Source organism: Elgaria multicarinata, chromosome 2 (assembly GCF_023053635.1).
Source record: "Elgaria multicarinata webbii isolate HBS135686 ecotype San Diego chromosome 2, rElgMul1.1.pri, whole genome shotgun sequence".
Taxonomy (NCBI): domain Eukaryota; kingdom Metazoa; phylum Chordata; class Lepidosauria; order Squamata; family Anguidae; genus Elgaria; species Elgaria multicarinata.
In genome coordinates, this window is record NC_086172.1 from 21,832,974 (window position 1) to 21,860,115 (window position 27,142).

Consider the following 27,142-nt stretch of genomic DNA (forward strand, 5'->3'; position numbering starts at 1 on the left):
CGTAGGCCCAGTTCACACATAATGCTAAGCCATGGTTTATTTAACCCAGCGTTTGTTGCCCTACCTGGGATTTGTCTGGCAGACGATTGAACAAACCACGTGTTCATACATCAGTGGCAAAATGTGAGTTCATTAATTAACTTATGATTTGCCGTGATGCATGTTGGGCGTGTTCCACAGTCGAGGAGGAGGATGCAGGAGTAAACTAGTTTCACATGTCGGGCCACTTGGAGGAGATGGAAAATGGTGGGCTAGGCCTCTTTCCCACCCACGCCCAATCTATTCTACAAAGCAAGCTGGCAGACAAGTGATATTGTCTCACACTTCCTATACATACCTCTGATTTCCTGGGACAGCAACCAAGACAATAGCTGATGTTTCTTAAGAGCACAGACTTTGGCCCGGGCCCCCAGTTCCTAATAAATAATTTTGCGTATTATGAAAGTGGTACAGAGAATCTTCAGCCTATTCAACCATGCACAGTGGTAGGCAGCTAGATGTCGTTCTGTACTACAACTGCCATTAGCCCTAGGCAGTGCATGGCCAGTGGTCAGGGGTTATGAGAGTTACGGCCCAAAACATCTCACAAGCACTAGCTTGACTACCCTGCTAAAAAATATGATAGAGAGTCTGTAGTTTGTAATAGGTAACATGGGGTATCATACAAGCAATAATAAAAAATCTCTCACTTATTCCAACGCTATGTACTTTGAACTATAATTGTTCTGTTTTGGAAGCTAAATAAATAATCTGTAAACTAGCCTTCCCCAACTTGCTGCCCTCCAGATATGTTGGATTACAACTCCCGTCAATACTGGCTGGTGATTTGGGGAATTATAGTCTAACACATTTGGAAGTCAGTAAATTGGAGAATGCTTCGGTAAGCCCTCTTGCTATTAAAGCAGAGCTAAATGTTGTTTCAGAGCTTTGCTTTGAACGCAGTTAAGAATTCCGCTTTTTAAAGCAGTCTTTTCTTTTTCTCTATTGGCAGGTTGTCAGTGCTCCATAGGCCTATCTAATGGCAAAGCAAAGGTGTGCAGCTACAGTGGATGGTACTATTGCAACATCTGTCATGTGGATGACAACTTTCTAATTCCTGCACGGCTCGTTCATAACTGGGACACTTCAAAATACAAGGTACATAAGAACATAAGAAGAGCCCTGCTGGATCGGATCAAGGGTCCATCTAGTCCAGCACTCTGTTCACACAGTGGCCAACCAACCGTCAGCCAGGGAACAACAAAGCAGGACATGGTGCAACAGCACCCTCCCTTCCCAGCAACTGGGTGCTCACAGGCTTACTGCCTCAGATACTGGAGGTAGCACACAACCATCAGGGCTAGTAAATTACTGATAATAGTATCAGTAGTCCTTTTTCCCTGTTCTTAGTGATGGATATAAAGAGGTGCTCGATATATATATATATATATAAAAAAGGGGGCAGCTATTTCCCCACCCCACAAAATTGCCTCTAGGAACAACACTACGTCATGATATAATGTTGTTCCCATGGGACGTTCTGTAACAGATCAGAAGGGACAGACTGCCAGGCTGATAAAGGCAACATAGCTGCTGCTTGAAATGACAGTGAGGCTGTTTTTCTGCCAAAAAAAGGGGGGGAAACGGTGGTGGTGGTGGTGGTGGGAATTGGCTGCCTAGTCTTTAAAGGTAAGCTCATAACCCCCCCCCTTGAAAATTTTAAGATGTCCCCGCCCCCAGGTTAATTCAGCCTTAGAGGGGATATCCCTCCTACACCATGCTGAAAAAAGTCTGGCCTGAATACTTTGGCTCAGCAATAGTAGGGTGAATATACTCCCCTGTTCTTTCAGTGTTAATGGTTTGGCTGTCACTTAGATTCATCCTTAGTGCAAGATTGCTTGCTTTATTCATTTATAGTATTTTTAGTCCACTCTTCAGCCAACAAGCCTCCAAGAGTGGCTTTCACAAGGTCAATAAAAACAATAATATGTCACTAAAGCTGTAAACTATTTAAACAAATTGTGATAATGGCAGTTTGCTGCTTCTTCTCCTAGGGCAGTTAGTTTGTTAGAAGCCTCTGTATAGTAGGGAGGAGGGACTGGGTCCCAAGTTGAGGAGCTGCATCAGGTAGAGAAGGGATGATAGCCATTTGACTTACTTCTTCATCTCCTGCTCTCACTGGGCAGGTTAATAAAATATTGTTTATTTATTTATTTATTTAAAATATTTATATCCTGCCTTATATCACTAAGATCTCAGGGCGGCGTACAGATAAAAACATACAGTATAAAACAATAAATATACACAGTTAAAAACAAATTAAACCATAATCCAAGTTAAAACAATATATAATTTAAAAGCATTAGATACAGTTAAAACGGTTAAAACAATAGGCCAGTTTAACCATCAAAGGCTTTGTTAAAAAGCCATGTTTTTACTTGGTGTCGAAATGCAATCAATGTTGGCGCCAATCGGGCCTCCAGGGAGAGGGCATTCCACAGCCGGGGTGCCACCACAGAGAAAGCCCTCTCCCTTGTCCCATCATAACGTATATGTTGCATTGGTGGGATGCGGAGAAGGGCTCCTCCAACAGATCTAAGGTCAGATCTAAGGTCTCGGGCAGGCATATATAAGGAGAGGCGCTCTCTCAAGCATCGAGGTCCCAACACCTTGAATTCCAATTAATCCGATTGAATTCAGATTAACAATTAATATTGTTTAAATGCTAGACAGAATTCTGAAATATCTTTGAGCTGAAATCCATCAAGTAGTTCTTTCAAACTCAGATTTGATGTCAACTTGCTCCCAAATAGGCAGCACTGACCAACTTTTATAGCCAGAATCCTGTTTGCTAATTGTGGCTTTTCCAGTTTTAACACCAAAATATAAAGGGTACAACACATTCCCAATTAAGCCTGATAGAGGCCTAGACCTAGGATTCCAACCCTTTCTACATGCTTCTCAATTTCAAATTCCAGTGGCTCTAGAAATTATCTTGGAAACATTGGCAATCACTTGAACACAGAATGAATTGAATAAAGCAGGTGAGAGCACTCTCCTCCCATTCTTATTGCTGCAGGCAGATAGAAATTTAAACTTGTTATTTCTCTCTCCAGCAGTTCCGAGTTGTATGAGAATCAGTGTATGCACTATAGCATGAACCTTATTTGGTAATGTTGATTCAACTAGGCATGTGTTTTCATTTGTTCTCTCGGAATTCACTGTGCATGTGTAATATCAACTGTGTTTTATGTGTCATCCCATTCATTGGCTGCATGTCTGCTTCACATTCAGAGGGCTAAATCTAACAAAGCACTACAGGCTGTGTTAGGGATTCAATGTAGTCTGCAAGTCCTACTATAGGACTTAAGAGTGTGGATGGGTTTGGACTTAGCAGGCCTGAGGTTTCTGGCTGAGTTTCTATAGCACAGGTGGAGAGTGAACTTTCCCACTGTTTTATTGTCTAACCTGGATATCATGGGAAATCGCATAGAGAAGATAAATAATACAGCATCCTTCCCATCTTTTCCCCTGGGAAAAGTCATCAAAGTCCTGGCTTGAGTTAATCTGATAAGATTAAGTGTATTGGGACCATGAAACCATTGTCCAGATCTGTACACCTTATGATCAACCAATGCCTTACTCAATCTACCAGCCATATACAGTTTTATCAAATCCTACCAGGGATTTGATAAAACTCCTGCTTTTGCTCTCTGTTCCTGGGACTGCAAAGAAACAGGAGGTGGTTTATTGAGCACCTAGCAGGCCAGAATATTAGCCTGGAAGGCTACATTTGACTTGATGGATTATGATTGAAATTCATTTGCCCCTGTTACTTTGTCCACTTCAATAGATACTGTGCACCTGCCTGTACAGCTGTTTTTCTCTAGCTGAACCAGCAACAACTTGATTGCTGAGGGGTTTTAGACTAGCAATGCTCCATTGAGCTCTTAGTAGAACTTAGGGCTCTATTCCCCATATGAAATTATTATTTACCTGGCAAGAAAGTTGTGAGGATACATATGGTTGAATCTGAAGAGTTCATTTCTTTCCCACTCTTTCTCCAAGTGCATAGTTCTCCACCCCTTCCCATTTTATCCCAACAACAAGACCTTGTGGTAGGGAAGGCTCAGAGAAAATAATGGACCCAAGTTATTACTGATCTTTTTGGCCAAGTGGAGATTGGAACCTAGGACTCTCTGGTTCTTTGATCAAAGCTCAAACCATTAGACCCAGTTGGCATGTCATGGCCAGTTCCTAGGTTGTTTAACTCGGGAATTGGTTGGAGCACACAAGAGCAATGCTTGCATGCCATTCACAGTTTCCATTTTCAGTTAATGTTTTGTGACATCCAAACCCGGAAGTCTGGGTTGTTTAGGAGTTAACCCAGCAATTCCCCATGGTTTGTTGTTGTTTAACTCTGGGGTGATTAACCCATAAACAGGCCAGAGTTTCCAGGTTCGAACATCACAAAACGACCCAAGAACTGGCTTGTTAATTGAAAAGAGAAGTTTTTCAGGAAGCAGCAGACTCTCTTAATCCCATGTGCCCCTGTCAATTCTGGGTTAAACAACCAAGGAATTGACTGTGACATGCAAACCGGGTCCACGTAGGTATACAAACATGTATTGAAAGGTTCCTGATCGTAATTGGCTTCTTATGTGACTGCCTTTATTAATAATGGTGTGTATACACATACCTTTTCCCCTCTACAAGTAATACTTTATTTCTACAATAACTGTTTTGTCTTCGCATAATTATTACTCTTCAAATAGCTGTTTCCCACTTTCCTGAAAAACTTGTTCAAACTTGTTAGGTGCATACAAATCAACATTGTAGAAAAGTCTTAATATGCTTCCCTCTCCCATTCTCTTTTTAGATGGATTTTGTACTCTTGTGATATTTTTGGCTTTGTACATTTATTATGTGCTTGACACTTGTTTACTTAAAATAAAACAACTAATAATAACAGCTGAAACATAGATGGAGTATTTATTGCAACTTAGGGATCACGGCCACCTGGAGAAAGCTAGCCTTCTATTCATTTTATAGCCTCACCTGTATTTCAAAATGTGCATCTGTATGCCTTTTGTGAGCATTTGCTGGTATTTTATGTTAAAATTATTATTCAATGTGTTTACACTTGAGATCAGTTCTCATTGTTAATCAAGAATTTCTTTCCTGATCTGCCCAAAGTAATTTCCTCATGGCACCTGTAAGCAACATGTTTCGCCTTTTTTTTTAGATTTGTTCTTTAATGTGGAGAAGGAACTACTCTATGTGGAGCATGTGGAGCACAAAGGGAATCTTCTTTTCTCGAATAGCTTCCATGACGCTGTTGTGAACCATAGTGTTGACCTCCTACTTTTTGGAATCTTTTCTGACCTGTAATATACATTCTATATTATAGATTATAGTTCGTTATTTAGATCTATCACACAACTTCATTTTGAGTCCCATTGGGTACTTAAGGGTCTCTAGTAGTTCAAAAGAGCCATTGTGGTGTAGCGGCTAAGGTGTTGGACTCGAAGTCAGGAGATCCAGGTTCTAGTCCCCACTCGGCCATGGAAACCCACTGGGTGACTTTGAGCCAGTCACAGACTTTCATCCCAACCTACCTCACATGGTTGTTGTTGTGAGGATAAAATTGAGAGAACGAGGAGGATTATGTATGCCGCCTTGGGTTCCTTGGAGGAAAAAAGGCGGGATATAAATGTAATAAATAAATAATAATAAATAAAAAAGGAAGATATAAGAGAAATAAATCCGGGTGAACAGAAAAGTTTTTAAGGATACCAGAGATGCTTAAGTGCTTAGGTAACGTAAGTCTTGGCAGTCTTCCATGTTAACATATGCATCCAAAAAGAAAGAGTGGGAAAAGAGTGAGGGGAGGCCCCCAAAGTTCTCAAAACTCACAAATCCCACCACACAGTTGCTGCATGCCTGCAATTACACAGCTTTGCATTTTAAAATGCAGATGGGGCTGCAAAATGAATGAAAAGATCATGACTTTCCAGATGTCCAAGGGCCACAGACTGCATTGAAATATCTCATTCATGTCAGCTGCTACAATTAAAGTAAACTGCAAAAAAGTGCTCCAGCTGCTCTAATGCTTAATTCGTCAGTGTTTATAACATCATATAAAAACAAATCTACAGCAATTTTCCTGCATGCAATTGCTTGCATATAATTTCAAAGTCTTATTGCTTATTAAGTTTGATATATAACTAAGTTTAGTAACTCTGCACAGGATCAGAGGCCGAAAACTGGTAGCATTGATCTAAAAGATCAGAACTCTCTCTACAAATATGGCTTTCTTTTTACTGAGCTGTTGTTTGAACTGCACAGGTAAATTCCCTTTTGTTCTCTACTTCTGTCACACCATCATCTGGACTTGGAGGGTTTTATGTAGAGCTGAGGTGGGTGTCTTCTGAAACGCCGAGGGCCATTTCCGACCCCCAGACTGTAGCTCATGCAGTGCTGCAGAGTGTCAAAACCAACCCCCCAAATCACCAGTTTGCTGCTGAATTTGGTGGCAAATTGCTCTGTAGCACAATAGCTTTACTACAAGAGTAGGTACAGTCTGCAATATATCTAGGTTTTGCAAGCAAGTCAGTAGCCAGAGTAGATAGGGATGAGTTAGATGGGCCAATAAGTTGACTCAGCATAAGACGCTTCATAGGCTTGTATGGTTATTGTGAACCAGGAATAGGGAGCACATGAGACCCCAGCAAGTCCCTGACGTTTGAACCTTGGTCTGGATATGCAGAGACGTGCTGTTCCTTGATAATTCACATAAGCAGAGTGCCTCTTTTCTTTTCTTTTTCTTTTCCTTCCACATTCATCCAAGTGGGTACCATGGCCTTTTGGCATGGTTGCACTGGGTCAGATATTACTTCTTCCAAGCTGCTGTGTCCAAAGGGGTGCTCTGTATGGAGCATTTGAATGTATTAATACCATAAATGCCCTTCCAATACTTGAGCCCGAATTGGAGTTTACTTGCTTGTTTGGTTAGTATTGAGACTGGAATGCTTCAAATGACTCCCTTATTTTGCGTTCATTCACATAGAAGCATTTATAAGTAGTAATCAAATACTAATAACACAGGCAGTGTGTGTATGTTTAGCATGACCTATAGGACCAACCAGTAATTAAATCTTGACTTTTTGAATATCCTAGTTATCTGAATTCATTTTGTATCATTGCTTGTAGCTTCTGTGTCTTCATAACACTAGCTTAAATAACACTTCAAGCATTCAAATAACATTCCAAGTGTTGTCCAAGCATCCCATAATACAGATACATAAAGACCTCTCTTAAGCCATTTGAATAAATTGGATTGTTACAACTTCAGAACATGAAAGTGGAACTTGGGTAACACCACTAAGAAGAGAGTATTGATTGCCTGTGAGCATTTAAAGGTTTTATTAGAAGCTGAGCTAAGCTTAATGGATTTCTCCCCCCCCCTTTTTTTTTTTAGGTATCAAAGCAAGCCAAAGAGTTCCTGGAATATGTTTATGAAGAGCCCCTGATTGACATCCAGCAGGAAAATCCTATGTTGTACAGACACGTTGAGCCACTGGGAACTGTGGTCCGTCTGAGACAGCAGCTGAAATCCCTCCGAGCCTATTTATTCAGCTGCAGAGCAGCAGTGGCCGAAGACCTGCGAAGGAGGTAGGAAGAAAGGGGTAGCAGGCAAGAGCAAGCTTCCTTGGGGCTCTCTTCCTCTGCTTGTCCGTCTCTCACTTCCTTTTCTTGGTTCCCATGACCCAGCAATTAAAGTGCTGCCCATTGTGTCTGCCTGGTAGTTCTTGTAACTGGACACTTTCAGTGTAATTGGATGGTGCGCTGCCTTCAGAGATCTTTGATTCATCAGTGCATCACTGAGGGATATTAGGAAGAGAATGGCTAAACAAACTAGCAACTCTCTACAGGAGGAGTGATTCTAAAGTGAACGCAGCAAGATATAAATGTATTCAGTCATCACATGCCAACTGTGGAGCAATAGAACATGCTATATAAGACCTATTAAGCTGCAGGGCTGGGCAGAAGTGGGGCCAGTTGGCATGGGCCTACAATTTTGAGGGGGCCTATTCCAAGTCCCCCTGGGCAAAGTTGCTTGATTTTTCTATTGTTGATGATGAATTTGCCCAAAGAAAAGCACGTAAAGCATTCCTGAATGTGAAGAAGTGATATCTTATATGCAACTTGACTAAAAATGCTTGCCATGACCGTTTTTTATAAATCGTGTCAGGAATTGACTTTAGCAGAGATTTAAGCAGTAACACAGCAGCTTCAGCCATTGATTCCTCTGTATGGATATTGAGCTATTGTCCCTCAGAGAAGAAATAATACTCACAACATGTATAACTTTCGTCAGTAGAGTTTTACTGAGGTATCCAGTAATAATGTCTAACACCTGTTGAGAATCGAGTGTCCAGAGATTGTGCAAATGTCCATTTTTTCTTCTTCTTCCAGGGCTTAACCCTCTGTAGGTAAATTTTCCAGCCCTGACAAATTATTCTAGTTCATATGTATTTAGAACTGATTAAAAATACTTAATGAGCAGTTTGAAATGGGGCCTACGTTTCCTATCTGGCCTGGGCCTACTACCAGCTTTGCCCGGCCCTGTCAAGCTGCCATACTCTGTAGCAGAGTAATAGTCCATTTAGTGTAGCAGTGTTTACTTTGTCTTGCAGTCACTCTCTAAGATCACCAACTTTCCCCATCCTACAACCTAAGATCTTTTTTGACTGGAGTTGCAGGAGATTGAACATGAGGCCATCAACATGCAAAACATATGCACTGATATATGGCAAAGTGCTACCCTTCGAGCCCATTTACACGAATGCTCTTCTGACTAGAACTACTGATGGAAGAGCTCCCACACTTAATGGGGTTTGTGCATCTGCAGAGAAGTTTCAGTGTTAAATCTAATTTAATTACCACTAGAAGACCCGTCTCAGGAAAAATGCATTTAGCTCTCTGGGGCTTGGAGTCACCAACTCCCCTTCTTTTCCTCCCCTAACCTCCCATCCATCACTGAGGTCATTGCCTCAGGCAAAGCAAGGTTCAGGGCCAGGGCCGCTTTCAAAAGGGTGTCCTGTGTTCTTTCAGAATTGAACATGGCTTTCAGGCCCTGAGAAGGAGAGAAGGAAAATGTCTGGGGTTTGTCCCATAGGATTCAGTGGAAATAATTGATGACCAAGCCAGTCCCTTATCTGCACAGTTCTACCAGAGTTCTGTTGGGTGAGTGGGCCAAAATACTGGGAATTAACTTTTATAAGAGAAAGATGATGTCCACCCTCCACCACCACCACCCCGGTCATTGCTAAACTGTGTGTGAGTGGGGGAAGGAAGAAACAGTTGTGTAAAAATAGATACCCAGATGTTTTTGCCTTGGCATCTTTATCCCAGTAACTAGAGGGAGGTGAGCTTTGCTATTCAGGAGATAACCTATGTCATTGCCTTGATTAATAATGTCAAGAACAACTAAAGAAAGATATTTATGTCAGGAAGGTGCTAGATGTTAGTAACCACATTCTTGCTTTAAATGTACCTGTGTGTGTGTGTAAGAGAAAGAGAGAGAATGTGTGTGTGTGTGTGTGTGTGTGTTTGAAGTTGTAATTCAAAAAAATCTGTAACTTTGTAAGGAGAGCACATGTAATATTTTATTAATAATTGCCTTGCTCTTGCACATAAATCCATAGACAACATTATCATTTTTGGGATGTTCTTCATTTGTAATACGTGTAATAGTGTCTTCTTCAATTAGTATAAAACTGAAGGCAGTATGATTTATGGAGGGTAAAGTTCAGAAAAGGCATCAGAGAAAGGAATTACCGCTTTTGATTAACACCAAAGAAAAAAGAATGTTCTGATTAAAATAAAGAGCCAGGGAGGGCCAAACCAAGTCAATGAAGAGAGTAGAAGAAAAGAGATCAAAGGAAGCAAAGAGAGAAAAAGCAACAGGGCTGGAAGACATGGGGCAAAGGGGGGAAAGTGAGGATACTAGCTGAGGCATGAAGAGCCAGAGCTGATGGAAAAAGGTGATAGAAAAGGGTCCAGAGGAAGCTGTGAAGAGGCATTCAGGGGAGCACAGGAACAAAGGCAAACCTGAGAAAATAAGAACCATTGGAAGCTACAAAGGACTGAAACAAAAGAGGATTTAGAAACTGAAGAAGCAGTCGAGTGGACATGGTATAGAAGGCAGAAAGTGCAAAGTTAGAATGTAGATTTTTGGGGATACGGAGAGTTAAAAATATCAAATTGTAATCAAAGTTAATATCAAATTATGTTCCACCACAGTCTTGGGGAAAGACTTGGGAGGCACATGGTGGCGAGAAATGAGACAAAGGATTTAAAGTGAGACTTTTTGTGCATTAAATAAAAATAGCTCTAGAAGGTATATGTTGGGTAACAATACGTAATTTAATTTTTATCTTTCATGGTCAGATAAGCTCTTAACCTTGGACTTATAAAAACCACCTCAGTTGCTGTGCCTGGTTTGGATGTGATCTGTACTTTCAAAGCCAAAACTGTCACCATGACATTGTGAGGGGAGACACTCTGGCTCCACACCCGGCTTCCCCTTGATGCAGAGCAAAATGTCAGAGGCACTTCAGCCAAACACAGTGTCAGTCTCTCTTCAGACCTTCCCTGTCAACAAGGGGAGGTTGCAGGTGGAGGGAACAGAGCTGTCTCCCCTCCAGGCTTAGTATTTCCAAATGTCTGAATAGGACTACTGTTTTTCAGAATTGCTTTCCCCTAGGGCAACCATATGAAAAGGAGAACAGGGCTCCTGTATCTCTAACAGTAGCATAGAAAAGGGAATTTCAGCAGGTGCCATTTGTATATATAGAGAATCTGGTGAAATTCCCTCTTCATTACAACAGTTAAAGCTGCAGGAGCTATACTAGAGTGACCGGATTTAAAAGAGGGCAGGGCACCTGCAGCTTTAACTTGTTGTGATGAAGAGGGAATTTCACCAGGTTCTCCATATATACAAATGACACCTGCTGAAATTTCCTTTTCAATACAACTGTTAAAGATACAGGAGGCCCTGTCCTCCTTTTCATATGGTCACCCTATTTCCCCTATCTCTTTTCTTCGTGATGTGTTTCCCAGACATATGGGCCTTTACTGTGTTTCTTTTTTACTTCATGGCCTACGTGCAAGGTTTTATCACGCTTCGCTATTTTATATTTTGCAAACAAGAACATAACCATTATTTACCATATTATTTATCATTTGGTATTCCTTAAACTGCAATGCAATTCCTGTTTCAAAAGAATGTGAGGTAACTTAAGGGTTCACTTTTTCTTGATGAAATTCCTTTTTTCTGCTGCTTCTTCATCTCAGTTATGTGAATAGCCAGCGTTTCTGAGAACACCATCTTAAAGTCTTGTCAGAATTATATAAACAAGCTGAAACAAACTGTTAATAGTGTCGTCTAGAGAGAACTAAGAGCAGACTGATTAATCATGATGGCACCCTGTTGCTTTTACAGCATGGATAGCCTTTCTTATGAGGAAAAAAGAGAGTGTGCTGTGTTTTTTCTTCTAGTTTTTGTTACCATCCATACTTGCGTTTTAAAATGTACAAGGCTTTTCTGAAAATATGGCAAAATGGGTGCCCATGCTGTGGGTTGAAATTGCTGTCTCCCTTCAGCATATCAGGTAATGGAGATCGGTCTTAGAGTTCTTAGTATGTATTCTCTTTGAACAACAACAAAAAAATGTTTACAAGCTCTTGACAATTCAGTTTTCCTGAAGATTCCCAGATGCTTGTTGTATTGGCTATTTAAACGAGAACTTAGATAATTACAGCATACTGGCCATTTCTGAGGAGCAGAGGTGCTTTGCAAAAGTGTGGATAGCTGGAGGTTGATCCAGAGTACAAAGTCTAAAGCAATCAGTATTCTGTGACTGGAGCCCTTATGATCAGCAAATGAGTCCTGATGCACCATCACAATCAGTAATGCTTTGCTTGTAGCCACATCTGGTCCTTGAGAGGCCAAACATTTGTCAACCCTGATAGATTGGTGTCTTTGCCTGACCCAGCATATAAGGGCTGCCTAGAAGCGTTTTGCTTCTAGGAGTATGACCAATGACAACGTTATTTGATATGCAGTGGGCCTATTATCTCAAAAGTTCCTCCATGAAAAGTGGCACAATGTTGCAGTGGTCTCAATAGAAGCAAAGTATTTGTGTGTTTGGACGTTGACTGCCATAATTGTATTTTATTTATTTATTCATTTATTTATTTTTCTAGGGCACTTTTCAAAACTTACAACACAGTTGCAACTATAATCCAGATCCAAGCTGTAGGATTACGCTGCACATACAAGAAATAGGGTGCCATTTTAACTATGGCACTGCAAGTAAATCTGTTATACTGTCTTGATAGCTGCTGGAGATAAATCGCATATCATCTGTGGCTTTCATCTGCTTTCATTATATCAAACATAACTCAGAGATAATTTTTGAATATCAGATGATAAACATTTTCAACCTAGAACAAAACTAGTTTCCTTCTGTCTGTTTTTGGGGAATAGAAGTTTTAGTGGCTTCATAAAGTCCACCCAAATTATAGATCTGCCTTTCAACTGTTCATTTATTAAATAAAAGATATAAGAATGAAATGATTTTTTTTAATGAATATTTTTCAAAGCTCTCATGATAGTGAACAAGGAAACCTTGAAAAATGTTAAACTTCTTTAAAAAGTCACCAAGTAGAGATGGTAGCTTTTCTTTACAAAACTGACAACCTCAACTTTGTCATTTTAATAAGAACCTAAAACCTTTTGCCCTTAAATAATTGCAATTTCATTACCAGTCATGGATTCTGGAAGAAATACGTGAGCTGGAAGGACCCAAGTGAGAAAAGGAGCGCTCTTCTAACAAGATTTAGGTGTGACAGGATTGAGGCTGCCACTCTTGGTCACAGTCCCTCCTGTCTAGTGTCTCTTGTACAAGTGGGACTGTAAAGAGAAGGTGTGAAGAACAGCCAGAGTAGGCACCTTCTTTGTAAAGTCTAGCCCAAGAAGCTAAAGAGAAAGAATTGCACCCTCAGGATGGGATATAATGGAGTATGTGGTCCCTCTTTGTTATCATTGCAGGCAAGGAAAGGAGGAAGGCCCTATTAAGAAATATTCAAACATTCACATTCATCAGGCAAGACATTTCAGGGAGGGAACTGCAAATTCTATAGTGGTAACTACTGGGGAATGTATGGCTCAGTTCAGACAACATGTTAGTCAACGCAGTGTGAAAACTCCACTCAACGGTTGAGTTTTTAGGGGTACTCCTCATATAACATGTTCTAATTCCACCATTGTGTGACTGTGGGCTACCGTGGAGTTGTGTAAAATCCATTGTGACTTTTGATTGACAGTTTCTCCTCCCCCAGTCCTCTTGATGGTATCCCATCACCCATTGCTGCAAAAAAACAATCCTGGTGGCTCTCCTAGAGTGGCACTCCCTCCTTTCGCCGCTCTTGCCAGGGAACTCTGTAACCAGTGGGAAAAGTCAACTCAATGCAACGGAAAACACAGAGCCTGCCACACAACATGCAACACAACAGTTGTGCAAGAACTCTCCTCTGCACAGCATGGACAATCCTGCGTGGAGTGTTTTCCAAAAAAACTCCACCGTTGCGTGGTGTTTTCCCGCCAGACAACACATTTCTCAACGGTGATATAAAAACTCCACTGTGGAATTCTAAAACCACTGTTGAGAAACGTGTTGTTTGAACTGAGCCAATGTCTCTTTTTGTAGTATTCTCTCTTCCTGAGTCACAGACAGTAGAGACAGTGTCCTCTCTCTCTTTACATTCCGAATGAATTTATTGCCATTTTAACAGAGACTTGGTTAGGACTCTTGTGTTCTCAGCACTTCAGTTTGCCAGCTTTCTTCTGTAAACAGGCCCTGCCCTCCAAAAAGAAATGGAAAGTAGAGCAAAGTTTTGCATCCAATTATACTCTTTGCAAGCAGGCAAATTTCCACACCAAACAGTATTGCACATACTGAGGAACTGTCAGCACTGCTTAATCTACCTTATGTATATTAGCAAGACGGAGAGAGTAAGAAAAAGGTTGTCCCTGCTGGAGGCTGTGCATATTAAAAGCCCCATTGCTCTTTCATCAAAACTCTGCTAGCCCAGAGACTACAGGTTCACTGAAAAAATGAGGACTGCTTTTCATCCCCTCACCCCCTTCTCCCAGACATGGGGTAATTATATCACACAATTTCCAGAGGGGAAATCCTTGTTAGTCAACAAAATGTATTGTGGCACCTAAAAGACAAGCAGTTTTGTTATGCTAAAATAAATGTGTTTGTCTGTAAGGTTCCACAACATCCCCTTTTGTTTTTGGACCACTCAAGTCTTTCATGGGTCTGCACACATGCGCAAGAATGTTATGTGAATGAGTAATGCATCAGAGGTGAATTTATCCTAGTAATGTATTTTGCATGAGCAAGCTGGCTGGCTTTCTTACAAACCCATGAACTGCCAACTTGGAATCTGGTGTTCTGCAGCTCACAGCTCTGGCAGAGAACAAATTGCTGCCCATGTTACTAACTTGCATAAAGCATTTTCAAGTTCATACATCTCACAGAGCAGATGTGTCATTCCAGGTTTCCAAAACAAGAATTTTGAAAGAATAAACTATATTGAATATCACAAGACTTTAGAAATGTTTTCCAACAGGCGAGTTTGAAGTATTACTAAAAATCACAGATAGTTTTCAAAATATTTGCATTTGTTTCTAAGGAACCTGCTCAATTTGTTGCATTTCAGTAGCTGCAAAGGGCGATAATGCAATCGGTCACTCTTTGGATGGGAGATTGGAAAATACTGGACAATATAAATTTGACAGGTGTCCATTTTCTCTATTGTGAGATATTACCTTTTTTTAAAAATCCCACTGAGATTCAAAATTGTTTTCAATTTCAAAAAGCATTGCTTGAAAAATTGGCTTTAACCACATCCAACATACATTTATCACTTTAGGAAATGCTTGCAGCAATCTTTAAAAGTGCACCTGCAAAAACAGTAATCACTTCTGTGCCACAGTAAATGAAAAGTTAGTTAGACATTAAAATGCTTCCTGCCCCATGCTTCATTTCAGGAATGAATAAACAAGGTTGCTAATAAATGTTTCTAAACAATTATGTTCTGAATATTACAGAATGTAGAATATTAAGGTTACTACAATATTAAAACACAAATGTGTAGAAACAGTTGCTCTACAAAAACAGACCAGCTCAATATCATTCTTCATTCTTGTATTGTCATAGCTACTTTATCCATCCTTTCCCAATTTGGTGCCCTACAGATGGATTGGACTACAACACTTATCATGACCAGCCAGCATGGCTAATGGTCATGCTGGCTGTGGATGGTGGGAGTTGAAGTCCACCACATCTGAAAGGTACCAGGTTGGGGAAGGCTGACCTTATCTGTAGTTGAACAAGACCAGAGTCTTCACACTTGTTACTTAAGGACAGGAAAGTTCTACTCCATCTTGTCTGAGACAACTAGAACATTAAAATGAATAAAAACAAAATTGAATAAATTATGAGAAAAGCATCCTTTGATTTCTGGTGAAGGATAGACATTATAATTATTGGAATGGCATAGATTTAAAAAAATTGGGAATGTATAGGTAAGTTTTCAGCACTTTTATTAGTCAAATCTATATAAGACTCTTCTTTACCTAGGGTTAAATTATAGGCATTTCTGTGTAGGTAGTTTGTTTTGGGGGTTAATTTTGTTGATAATTGTTTGCACAATCAAAATAAGCCAATATTGCTTATTTAAATTGTGGCGCGTGCTGGGTGTGATTTCACTGCTGAGGCACAGTTTATCATGTCATCTCAACCCAGATGGCATGGCTTGTTAGAGGGCGAAACAACTCTGCAATAATCCATGGGCTATTGTAGGGTTATTGGTTGTTTCTCCCTCCAACAAGCCATGCCACTCAGGTTCAGACACCACAACATGCCATACACGGGCAGTGATTATGGAGAACATGTGCTGCAATTTCAGTAAGCCACCATGGCTTATTTGGTTGTGTTCCCTTGTGGAGACATCTTCATTTACTGCAAGGCAACCCATTCTACAGGATTGGATGGCCCATCAGAATTTTTTATTTTTGAAAACATCTAGGCTTAAATTTACTATGTGCATAGAGTTCTAAAAGTGGTTAGAGGAGAGAGTATTGCTGTTTGTCATTTTAAAAAGAATGGTGCTTGGTCAAACTATATTTATGCTTACTTAAAGCTGTTTCTTTTTTTCTTTTTTTTAAAATAGCCTTCTTTGGCATAAGAACACTTGATTGATTTATGCCCACCTGCCTTGATTCTTTGAACTGCAATGTGAACTGTAGAATTTACTCTGTGCTTATCACATTTGTACTTTGGCTTTTAGCACAGGACTTCGGCAGGTCTATTTGCGGTCGTTTTAGTCTAGCTGTCACGGTGTTTAATTCAGTGGAGAAAAATTACTCCTAGCCAATGACAAACCATGTCTTAAATGCCTTCAGAGAGTATTTATTGCTAACAAAGGAACATAGCTACAAACCCTGCAACTTTGCCTCAAATGCAGAAAACAAAGCCTTATCTATAGTTCTGTTTGCAGGAGAAACGTAAGTGATAACCTCTTGTTTCTGCAGATACCTACCTAATAAGGCTGAGAAGTGAGGATGGATGAAATGTCTGGTTCTATCTTTCATAATACTGTTATGCTTCAAACTAATTGGCAGTGGGGAAAAATATAGAAACACATGGCAAGCTCCCTATTGGATCAAGTTCTTTACTCTGGTTAGATGTAATGTTTCCAAACCCTCCCTGATCCAGTAGATAAAAGTTCACTCTGGATTGATTGATTGAACATTTTAGAAGAGAGGAAAAACAACAACCCTAAGACAACCATGTTGACTGTAAGAAAAATCCCCAAACCCTTATTAGTGTAATATCTTTATTAAGACAACTGAAAGATCACCCAAAATGTGCAAGTTTTTGAGATCTCCAGATCACCATAGGAATTTTTATGAACTGCAGATCTGGGAGTTTGCCTATTTTAAGCAACTGCTCACACCTTTCCTTTTCAGACAGGCTTTTTAATAATTACCAGAAGGGTAGCTGTGATAGTCTTTTGCAGCAAAAACAACAAAGGGTTATGTGGCACCCTGAGGCACAATCTTATGCATATTTAGACAAAGTGCTACAACTTCCAGTATGCCCTAGCCAGTATGTTTGTTGTTGTGAGATTTTTTTCCTGTTTAAACATGCATAGGATCTCGCCTTTAAAGCTAAAACATTTAGTATGGCATAAGCTTTCATGGACACTGTCCACTTCATCTGATGCATGAAGTGTTAACCTCAAAGTGGCAGATTTATACATGCTGGAAAGGTGGAGGTGGGATATAAACTGTGCTGTCAGAGGGAATTGAAATACAGAAAGTACAGACAGTGATAATTACCTTAATGGTTGCCATTCATAAAATGTTGTTGGGTGATAACACAGACCTCATTGCAATGGTGAGCCAATTAACATATGGAGTTTTGTTGTTGTTTTTAGAAAAACTCCTTTGTCCTTATTCAAACCAGAGGAAATTCCACATTAAGGCCCAGGACACTCTGTCAATGACCTTAAGGTGATGATTTTTTTTCAATAAAGGAATTTCAAAGACAGATAACCAAAAAATGGCTAGTACATTTCATGAATAGTTTTAATTCTATTTCCACATTATATCAGCAATCGACAGACCACTATGGATACTGACATGTTTCCAGCTTCCACCCAGAACACAACACAAAATTCATTGTCTGCTGCAAAGCACTGCCAAGACTTGATACTCACAGATTTAAATCAGGCATTACTGAGAATACAGTACTCAAGTGAAAAAACACCAGATCAACATGGCCAGGCTGGTACACACAAATCATCTACGATAGAATAGACCCATAATAGAAAACTACAGAACACCACTAGTCGCCAGCTCTGTTAACTTCAAACTCCCCAAATTAGTATCTCTTACAAACCTGTGCCAAAGTTCTGCGCAAGTTTTATACTCTTATGCCACAAATCCCGAGTTTTATGCCACCACCAAAAGTTTGAAAATTACATACCCTTGGTTGGGGCCTGCTGAATGCTAAAAAGTCCACATTTTCATATCACAACCAAACTATGCAAAAGTTTTGTGTTAGTATTTGCTCTTTTGTGCCACAAATCCTGAGTTTTGTGCCGCCGCCACCAAAAGTGTGAAAATGACGTACCCTTCGGTGGGGTCTAGAAAAGGTTAAATAACTCAGGTTTTCATATCATCTCTGAACCTATGCTGGTATTGTGCTGTTTTGTGCCTCAAATCCTGAGTTAAATAGATAGATCTGCAGCAAGCATTCCATTCTCTATCTTTCAGAATCAAAGCCTCCAGTTTCACTTATAGCATCTGATAAAGTGAATTGTAACCCAAGAAGCTCATGAAGATTTATTAAAATACCTGAACAACTAAAACTGTTATTTTAAGAAGTGAAACTCTCCCCTTATTCATGAAAAATCTCTATTGAACTCAGCAAGACTTAAGTAAATAGTAGCAGTACGAAACAGCACAACATTGTGACGTGTTTGGAGGTGATATGAGAATGTGGTTTTTTTGTCTGTGTTAACTTCTGCATTTGATGGCACAAAACTCAGGAACCACACGCTGTTGCAGATACAAGATGTCAATTCTGTCCCTAAATTTTGTCTAGCAACTCTATTGCAGGACCTAATAATACCATCCACAACTTCAGGGGTTCATATTCTTGCTTATCTTCCAATGTGATATATGCCATCATTTGCAAGCAATGTCTTTATGGAAACAATAAATGGGCATAAATCTGATATCAGAAATGGCAGTGTTCAGAAAACAATGGGGAACATTTCAAACTCCGAGGACTCTCTCCCAGTGACCTTAAGGTGGCCATTCTTTATCAAAGGAATTTCAGATGATTTGAAATTGCATGCCTGATGAAATGTACTTCAGCAATCAACCATGCTGACTGGGGAATTCTGGGAGTTGTAGGCCTCTTTTCTGTCTAAAATGCATAGGATTTGCACTTCTATTTCTTGTGATTTGAATAAGGACATGTCCCCCCCTTCAAATTACACTGCATATGTTAATTGACTCACCATTGCAATGATGTCTGTATTATCACCCAACAAGCTTTTGTGAATAGCAATCATTAAGGTAATAATCACTGTATGCATTTTTTGCATTTCAATTCCCTCTGACATCACAGTTTATATCTCCCCCCTTCTGCTCTCAGGGCATGTGTATATAAATCCACCAATTTGAGGTTAACACTTTATGTGTCTGATTAAGTGAAGGGTGTCCTCAAAAGCTTATGCAAAAATTATTTGTTGGTCTTTAAGGTACCACAACATTTGTTGTCGTGTTTATGATTAATTCTCTTTTGCTTGTACTGTTTTAATGCTGACTCTTAGTTTATTGTGTCTGTTTTGTTATGATTTTATTTGTATTATTAATTTTTATTTGTACACTGCTTTGGGAATCTGACAGTTTGAAAGTCAAGCTATACATTGCCTAAATAAATAAATAAATAATAATAAATTTATTTCTTACCCGCCTCTTCATTTTGATTGAAGCGGGAAACAACAGTAAACGGTAAAATACGTAAAACTGAATTAACAATCTGTGATCTTAATCTTGACAGCTGAAAACACCATGATCCTTTAATAAACATTAGCTTGTACCATATTGAGGGGTTTCTTTCTATTGTTGTGTTTGATCTATTGGTGTTACAGTCCAACATTATTTCAGGAAATATTCCTTCCCATAGTCTTCCAACCCACTGAAATTTTACTCCATTGGCTACAATCGTATACACGTTTATCTTTGGGAAAGGCCTACTGAACTCGGTGAGCTTACTTCTGTGTAGACAGATGTAGGATTGCATTGCACACCCACTAATGAAGATTGCTCTCTCTGCACCCCCGCTTCATTAGAGCAGCCTGGCCCTCTCTGCTATTATTATTATTATTATTATTATTATTATTATTATTATTATTATATTTATTTATTTATTTATTTATTTATAAAGCACCATCAATGTACATGGTGCTGTACAGATTACACAGTAAATAGCAAGACCTGTATTTTTTCGAAGAATTTCAAAATCTGTGCCAGTATGGTAGCAAACCAGCACTATCTTTGTGTGCCAGGTTTTCTTCTATACACAACCATTTTGCAATGTCGTCCTTCAAGATCTAAACTGATTTCGTAATGTGAATAAATGTTAGTAGTTGCCAGTGTTCCTTCATGAAAAGTATGGCATTGAACTAAAATGTCATGTCTCAATTGGCCTCCATCTGACCTTGGACATGCACATAATGTTACCCTTCAAGCACTCATCCCTTGGATGCAACTGGTTCTACCCATTAGGTGCATGATCTTCATGGCATTGAGTGGCCCCTGCTTTCTTTGATTTTATGAAGGGAGTTTCATAAACTTGGAGTACTATCGTCATCGTAGGCTGAGGTATTCTGCTTCCATCGCAAATGGAAGGCAGGTTTCCACAGTAAATAGGGGTTCCATAGAAATAAAAAAGAAATAAAAACCAACAAAATTGGACAGGCCTTAGTTTTTAAGGCTTTATCCCTGTCCTAGTTTCCATGGCAATAGGAATAGGTGTGCTTTTCTCACTGTTATTCTCTTGCTGATCATGTGCTTAATTGTAGCCTGCATGTATTTGTTGCATTTCATAGGAGAAAGAGGGCTTTCTTTCAAGAACTAATTTGCAGGAAATGTTGGGAAGGAAATGTTGGGATATCTTGGCACATGTGTCATTTGAGAGGCAAATCTGTGAGTGTGTCTACATTTAGGTGTGTGTTTATTTACTTAAATGTATTTGCAAATGTACATTACATTGATGAAAATAGGACACATGGTTCAAAATTATTGATATAATGTTAATATTCTTTTAAAAATACAGAAGCTAGTTAAATACAGGTGATAAATCTATCTTTTTGTTGTCTGCCTCTCCATATGCAAATATAATTGGTAAGTTTAGCCACCACTGTGATTTCCCAAACTTATGTTTGGAGCATATTCTTTAAATAACATACTTCATTTTTTTTTTTTTTGCAGTATTTAACAAACATGATGATTTTTTAAAACAACAACAATAACCTACTCTGCCTTTCTCTTTTGGTGGAGCAAACTCTGTATCCAACCCATAGTTGGTTTATCTAGAAACTAAATAAAGAAAGATGAGGCAAAAATGGCAGGTGTTGGTGAATACGAACCTAAAGTTCCATTGAAATGCCACAATTACACCCAAATTTAGAATTGAGAAAATCTAGATTTTATATTAAAGCTGTAGAATTTTGTGAATGGGTATATAAATATTATATCTGGGAAGTTTCAAATTTTGTATTAATATTTCTCAGCACTTTGGAAGATGTGGTTTATTTATTTACTGCTGGAATCTAGGGCACCATGTTTTTTGTAGTCTTCATATTTGAACGGTGATGGTTCTGTATATTAATCAGTTTTAAAGAAGATCCAGCAGTATTCCTCAGTATCCAAAGAAGAGAGCTCACATCTTAGGGGAAGTGAGTGCGGTTCTGTGGTTCAGAATAACTACATTCCGCTGAAAACCAGTGAGTAAAGTGTAGCTTGAGGTATTCAGGATTTGCGCATTGCAATAGGAACTGACCTCATTTGCACCTCCCAGATGAATGTGTGGATTACATTAGCAATCCTTTGCACACTTACCTGGGCGTAAGTGCATGTGAAGTGCATGTGAAGGATTGCACTGTATATCCACTAATGAGGAGGATCCTCTCTCTAGCCACGTTTCATTAGAGCCGTCTGCCCCCTCCCTCCCTCCCTGCTGTTGTGGATTTTGTCTTCATATGTCGTAAGTTATCTACTGGTTCTGCACTTTGTGAATGTTCCAATGCAATTCCTAGCTCAAAGAACACATCAAATACACTTATTTTTTAAAAAAAATTATTATTATTATTATTATTTATTTATTTAAAAACACATAATAAATCATATACATACATAACATAACATTCCTCTTATTTCTTAGCTATACATTCTACTTCTTAACTCACTTACATTAGTAAGTGCCCCCCCACCCTCGGGATCTTATTCTAGTTTCCAAAATTGCATTTAGTTTTCTGGAGGTGTTCTTCCTCTCCCTTTTAACAGTACATGTTCAAATACACTTAAGCATGTATATTTTGAGAGAAAATGTATTTAAAAGCATATGCTCTCATTTGTAATCCATTTTTAAAGAAATCAATTAATGAAGGAATGGAATGGACTTCTAAGTTAACACCTACAGACGTGACACAGACCAGAAATAGATTGATTCATCCATCATTAGTATAATAGTGTTTGCAAACATGTTAAGAGTTGCTGACTCAAATTTCAACTCCACCACGAATTTATTGGGTGACAAAACAGACTTTCTATTTCATAGCTGTAATCTAACTCCATCGGTAATGTAGTGCTTATGCTTTCCATCTTACAGGTGTGTGTTGTGAGAATTAACTGAGATAATGGCTGGTTCCCATGGTCACAGGATGGTTTACAAGTTACTGTGGCTTGTTAACCATCCTGTGCATGCCGGTGAGATTAACATAATCGCCTCGCAGGTGCAGCTTCTTGTATCTTATGAAACTGGTAATGATCACTTGTGGTTTGTTATCCACTCCAACAAGTCTCCCTCGCTGGGTTTGCAAAACACAAGAAGTCATGCCGGCAAGGGTAACACTCTGCAATGATGCAAACCATGTCATTGGGGCAGCTCACACATAACAACAGGACACCGTGGGTTACTTTCCCCACATGTCGGCTGTTGTTGCAGGTCGGCTGCCATTTTTAAAATACAATCTATGGTGGGCAGCTTATCATGATGTGAAAATCCAGCAAGGATAGTTGGCTGGGGTAGTTGACAAACCACCGTACAAAAGAATGAGGGTTTGTCTGAAGTTTATTAACCACTGCAGCCACCCATCTCCACTGGGTTCTCATATAGTAACAAACCACACCCAGTTTTATCTTTGTGTAATTAGATAAATCCACCGGCACATGTGGGGGTTGTTCATAAGCCACTGTGGCTTAGTATTATTGCAGTGTGAATTTCCAAGAAGCTCCACCACAGTCCCATAATGGGTCAGAGAGCTATACCAGTGATAAGTGCACATTGAAGAGATAAGCAGAGCAGGAGTAGTTTAAAACACAATGGAACTGATTGACACTGCAGATAGTTAATGCTGAAGTTACTGTTAAGGTAGATATGGGCCAGATCTACACCAAGCAGGATATGACACTTTGAAAACATTTTTGAAAACTGTAGATAGAGTGTGTCCTGGGCCCCAAGAGTTGTCACTACTATTCGGCCCTGGTTAGGCCTCATCTAGAGTATTGCGTCCAGTTCTGGGCTCCACAATTCAAGAAGGACGCAGACAAACTGGAGCGTGTTCAGAGGAGGGCAACCAGGATGATCAGGTCTCTGGAAACAAAGCCCTATGAAGAGAGACTGAAAGAACTGGGCCTGTTTAGCCTGGAGAAGAGAAGATTGAGGGGAGACATGAGAGCACTCTTCAAATACTTAAAAGGTTGTCACACAGAGGAGGGCCAGGATCTCTTCTCGATCATCCCAGAGTGAAGGACATGGAATAATGGGCTCAAGATACAGGAAGCCAGATTCCGTCTGGACATCAGGAAAAACTTCCTGACTGTTAGAGCAGTACGACAATGGAACCAGTTACCTAGGGAGGTGATGGGCTCTCCCACACTAGAGGCATTCAAGAGGCAGCTGGGCAACCATCTGTCAGGAATGCTTTAGGGTGGATTCCTGCATTGAGCAGGGGGTTGGACTTGATGGCCTTATAGGCCCCTTCCAACTCTACTATTATATGATTCTATTATAAACTGTTTTAAAGCAGTAGTGTAGATCCTGCCGTAGTGAAAATGGATGAAAAGCTACAGTCGCAACTTCAAAAGATTTGCTGTATTAATTCTTCCTATGGGAGAAGGAAATAGCAGCCCATAATGCTATAAAGGCTTACTTTATCATTATCCAAAATAATGTTTTAAAATTGGGGGCAGAGATGGAAGCTTTGTTTTTCAATGAAGAATTAAGAATTTAATGTTTTTCACTATCTTACAGGATTTCCTACAGTGGTAACTGTGTTAGCCTGGTGCAGCAAAAACAACAGCAAAAATTTGTAAAGATCAGCAAATGTTATTATGGCATAAGCTTTTGTGGACTAGAGTCCATTTCATCAGATACATGGAGTGTGATCCTCTTTCGTTAGATCTATATACATGGGTTTAAAGGGGAGGGAATGTAAAGGCGGGAGTTGTGTGTGAGAATGGCATGCAAAAAGTACTGTTGGAGACACTCAATTACTGCTTAAATTTATGCAAAATGCGCTTCACAGCAATAGTAACTGGTGCCAGCACAATCGTTTTAGCATGCCTGAATAAATTAACACCTGTAGAGGGACAGGAAACTGTTGTCTCTATTCAGATCCAGCTGAATAGAATTGAACTTTTTGCTAAGTTCCCATTCAGCAGTTTCACAATGGAGTTTCCCTTTGAAGTTCCTTGTTCAATATGTCCACCTTAATATCAGTAACAGAGTATCCTGATCGGTTAGAATACTCGCCTACTGGTTTCTGGATTTTTCCATTTCTGCTGACAGATTTGTGTAGATTATTATTATTATTATTTGTAGAGACAGAAAGGCCAATTGTTTTATACCTGTGTGTTTACACATACACACACACACACACACACACACACAGATGACTGTGATCACACTCCATGCACTCTAGTCCATGAAAGTTTATGCTATAGTAAAATGTGTTAATCTTTAAGGTGATGCAGGATGTTTTGTTATCTTAAAGGAAGTTTCCAAAGAATATGTTGTTACTTTGAATACTATGTGAATACTTACTACTACTTCTTTTTCTTTTCTTTTTTCAAGAATTTTCCCCAGGGAGTATCTTTTTCAGCAGATCCACCTGTATTCACTGGCAGACCTCCAACAGGTAAGTGACTTCTGTTTGCCCATATTCATTCTCTCTCTCTCTCTCTCTCTCTCTCTCTCTCTCTCTCTCTCTCTCTCTCTCTCTCTCTCTCTGTGTGTGTGTGTGTGTGTGTGTGTGTGTATAACTTCAGCTCAGATTTTCTCAAGTTATATCTCAGTGAGCTTTCTCAGGCCAAAAAAGAAAGCATTTCAAGACTTCTTCAAATAATCTTAGTAATAGCTTGCTTTTTTATAACCATTCCTTGTAATGATTTGTTACCATTGACACAGGTGTCTGCACAAATAATTTGGGAGGTGGAGAAGGTCTATGTCTTGTAGCTACAGGTTGTTGACTTGATTATTTGAAGTCTTTATACAACTTAACCCCACACACCATTAGATGGTGCTGAAGAAAAGCAGTGAGGAACAATAGGCCGTGTCTGTTGAGGATTTACTATATTATATGGGATTATGTAACCACTTCTAATATATGTCCTTATTTGTCCATTTAAGACACTACAAAGACATTCAGAATTTGCTTTGTTTGCGGTGAATGCCAAACATAAGGTCTGAAACTAGTCAGACTTTTTTTGCTAATGTTTGTCTGTCCATTCTGTCCATAACATGAAGGAAGTGCCCCATCTTGCTTCCCCTGTAGATTTTTGAAAATTGGAAGAAAATGTGGAAAGATAAGAGTCTTATAAATGAAGGCTGATATAAGAGGGTGAGCTGTGAACCAGGAAGAGCCCAGTTCAAAGCTCCTCTCTGAATTCCATAAAGTGCCTCAGGCAGGGCAACCATTTTCTCATCACTTTGCCATCATATTGGCCTATATGATATGGCTGTTGCAAAGGTTTCTGGAATCAGGAGTGCAAATTCTTGGATTGCTCAAGTGGCGTGATATAAAAGCGCTTATAAAATGTTGCAGTGTCTATATTGTGGAAGTGGCTTGGGCTGATCTCTCTGCATGGGTTCTGATGTATGAAGCACCCTGTAAGGACGAGGTGGGTAATGCCCAAGGCTTGAGGGGCTACATTTTCCCCACGTCCTGAACTCTGTGGGGACCACACTCCTCATCTGCCAGCAGTGGAAATGGCTGCTGCCAAAATTCCAGCAATTCTGCCGGGAAACGGGGCAAGTGGGAAACTTTGTTTCCCAGTGGAATTGGGTTCCCAGCACCACTTGAGAGCCCCATTCTGCAGGTAAACAGGGGCATCACTACACCCCTGTTTTTTCTGCAGAACCAGCAATTTATGAGATAGGAATGAACTCAACATTAAAGGTAAGGCCAGAGAGTAGAAGGCTGTGATGCTCTATGTACATGGCAGTGCTTTGATCTTTAAATCAGAGTTGGGCAAATGTCACAGTTGTTGGATCTACTTTATATTTTACTAGCACCCCAACCAGAGCCAGATGCAATAAAGACATACACTTAGATTTAAAGAACAGGTTGCCCCTGAGCACATTCTCCGCTGAAGAATTAAGTTTTCAGTACCATAATCAAACTAAGCTCACGGCTCTTTTACAGAAAAGTCCCCTCCTGGTCATGGTTACTCCATGCTTTCTTCATCTCCAGCCTAATTTGGGGGGTCCATTTTCATGTTGCTATTGTAAAGCAGTTGGGAGTCAGAAACCCTTCCCGGTGTATTACAAATCACCCAGAGATCTAGAAGTAGATCCCAGTCTATGTTTTGCCCAGCCCGCCTGTAAATAATAAGAACAGCAAGCGGCTTAAGTTGGGAATATCTGTCTCCCAGATGCCAATGTCTTGTGAGCTGCTTTGTTCCAAATATTAATATTAAGAAGCAATCAGAAGCTTCTTAAATTGTCTGGGGTTGGGGCAGAGGGGTGCAAAGGGGGTGTGGGTTACATTCATTTATTTAGCTGCTCCTTTGACAGATTGCGTTGTGTTGATACACATTTACATTATTTCCCTCCCTCTCTGCCTGCACCCCAAACCTTTCATCATGTAATTCAATTACTTTCGCTGCTTCTGGGGTGAGGTTAAATTGGATTTTGCTTTTAATCTCGCTGGATTCTTATTATCAGCCTAGAGAGTCTTCCACTCAACCCACCCTCAATCTTGTTTCATTCCTTCTTAA

At 39.8% G+C, this 27,142-nt stretch overlaps 1 protein-coding gene across 1 annotated transcript in view; it reads left to right on the forward strand.

Annotated features, from left to right (window-relative positions):
- Positions 1–27,142, forward strand: part of PLEKHM3 (pleckstrin homology domain containing M3) — a 97,083-nt gene that overhangs the window by 39,044 nt on the left and 30,897 nt on the right. Inside the window, exons 4-6 of the mRNA XM_063116113.1 lie at positions 992–1,137; positions 7,460–7,653; positions 24,999–25,062. Coding sequence (XP_062972183.1) covers positions 992–1,137; positions 7,460–7,653; positions 24,999–25,062 — 404 coding nt within the window. The remainder of the gene's footprint in view (positions 1–991; positions 1,138–7,459; positions 7,654–24,998; positions 25,063–27,142) is intronic.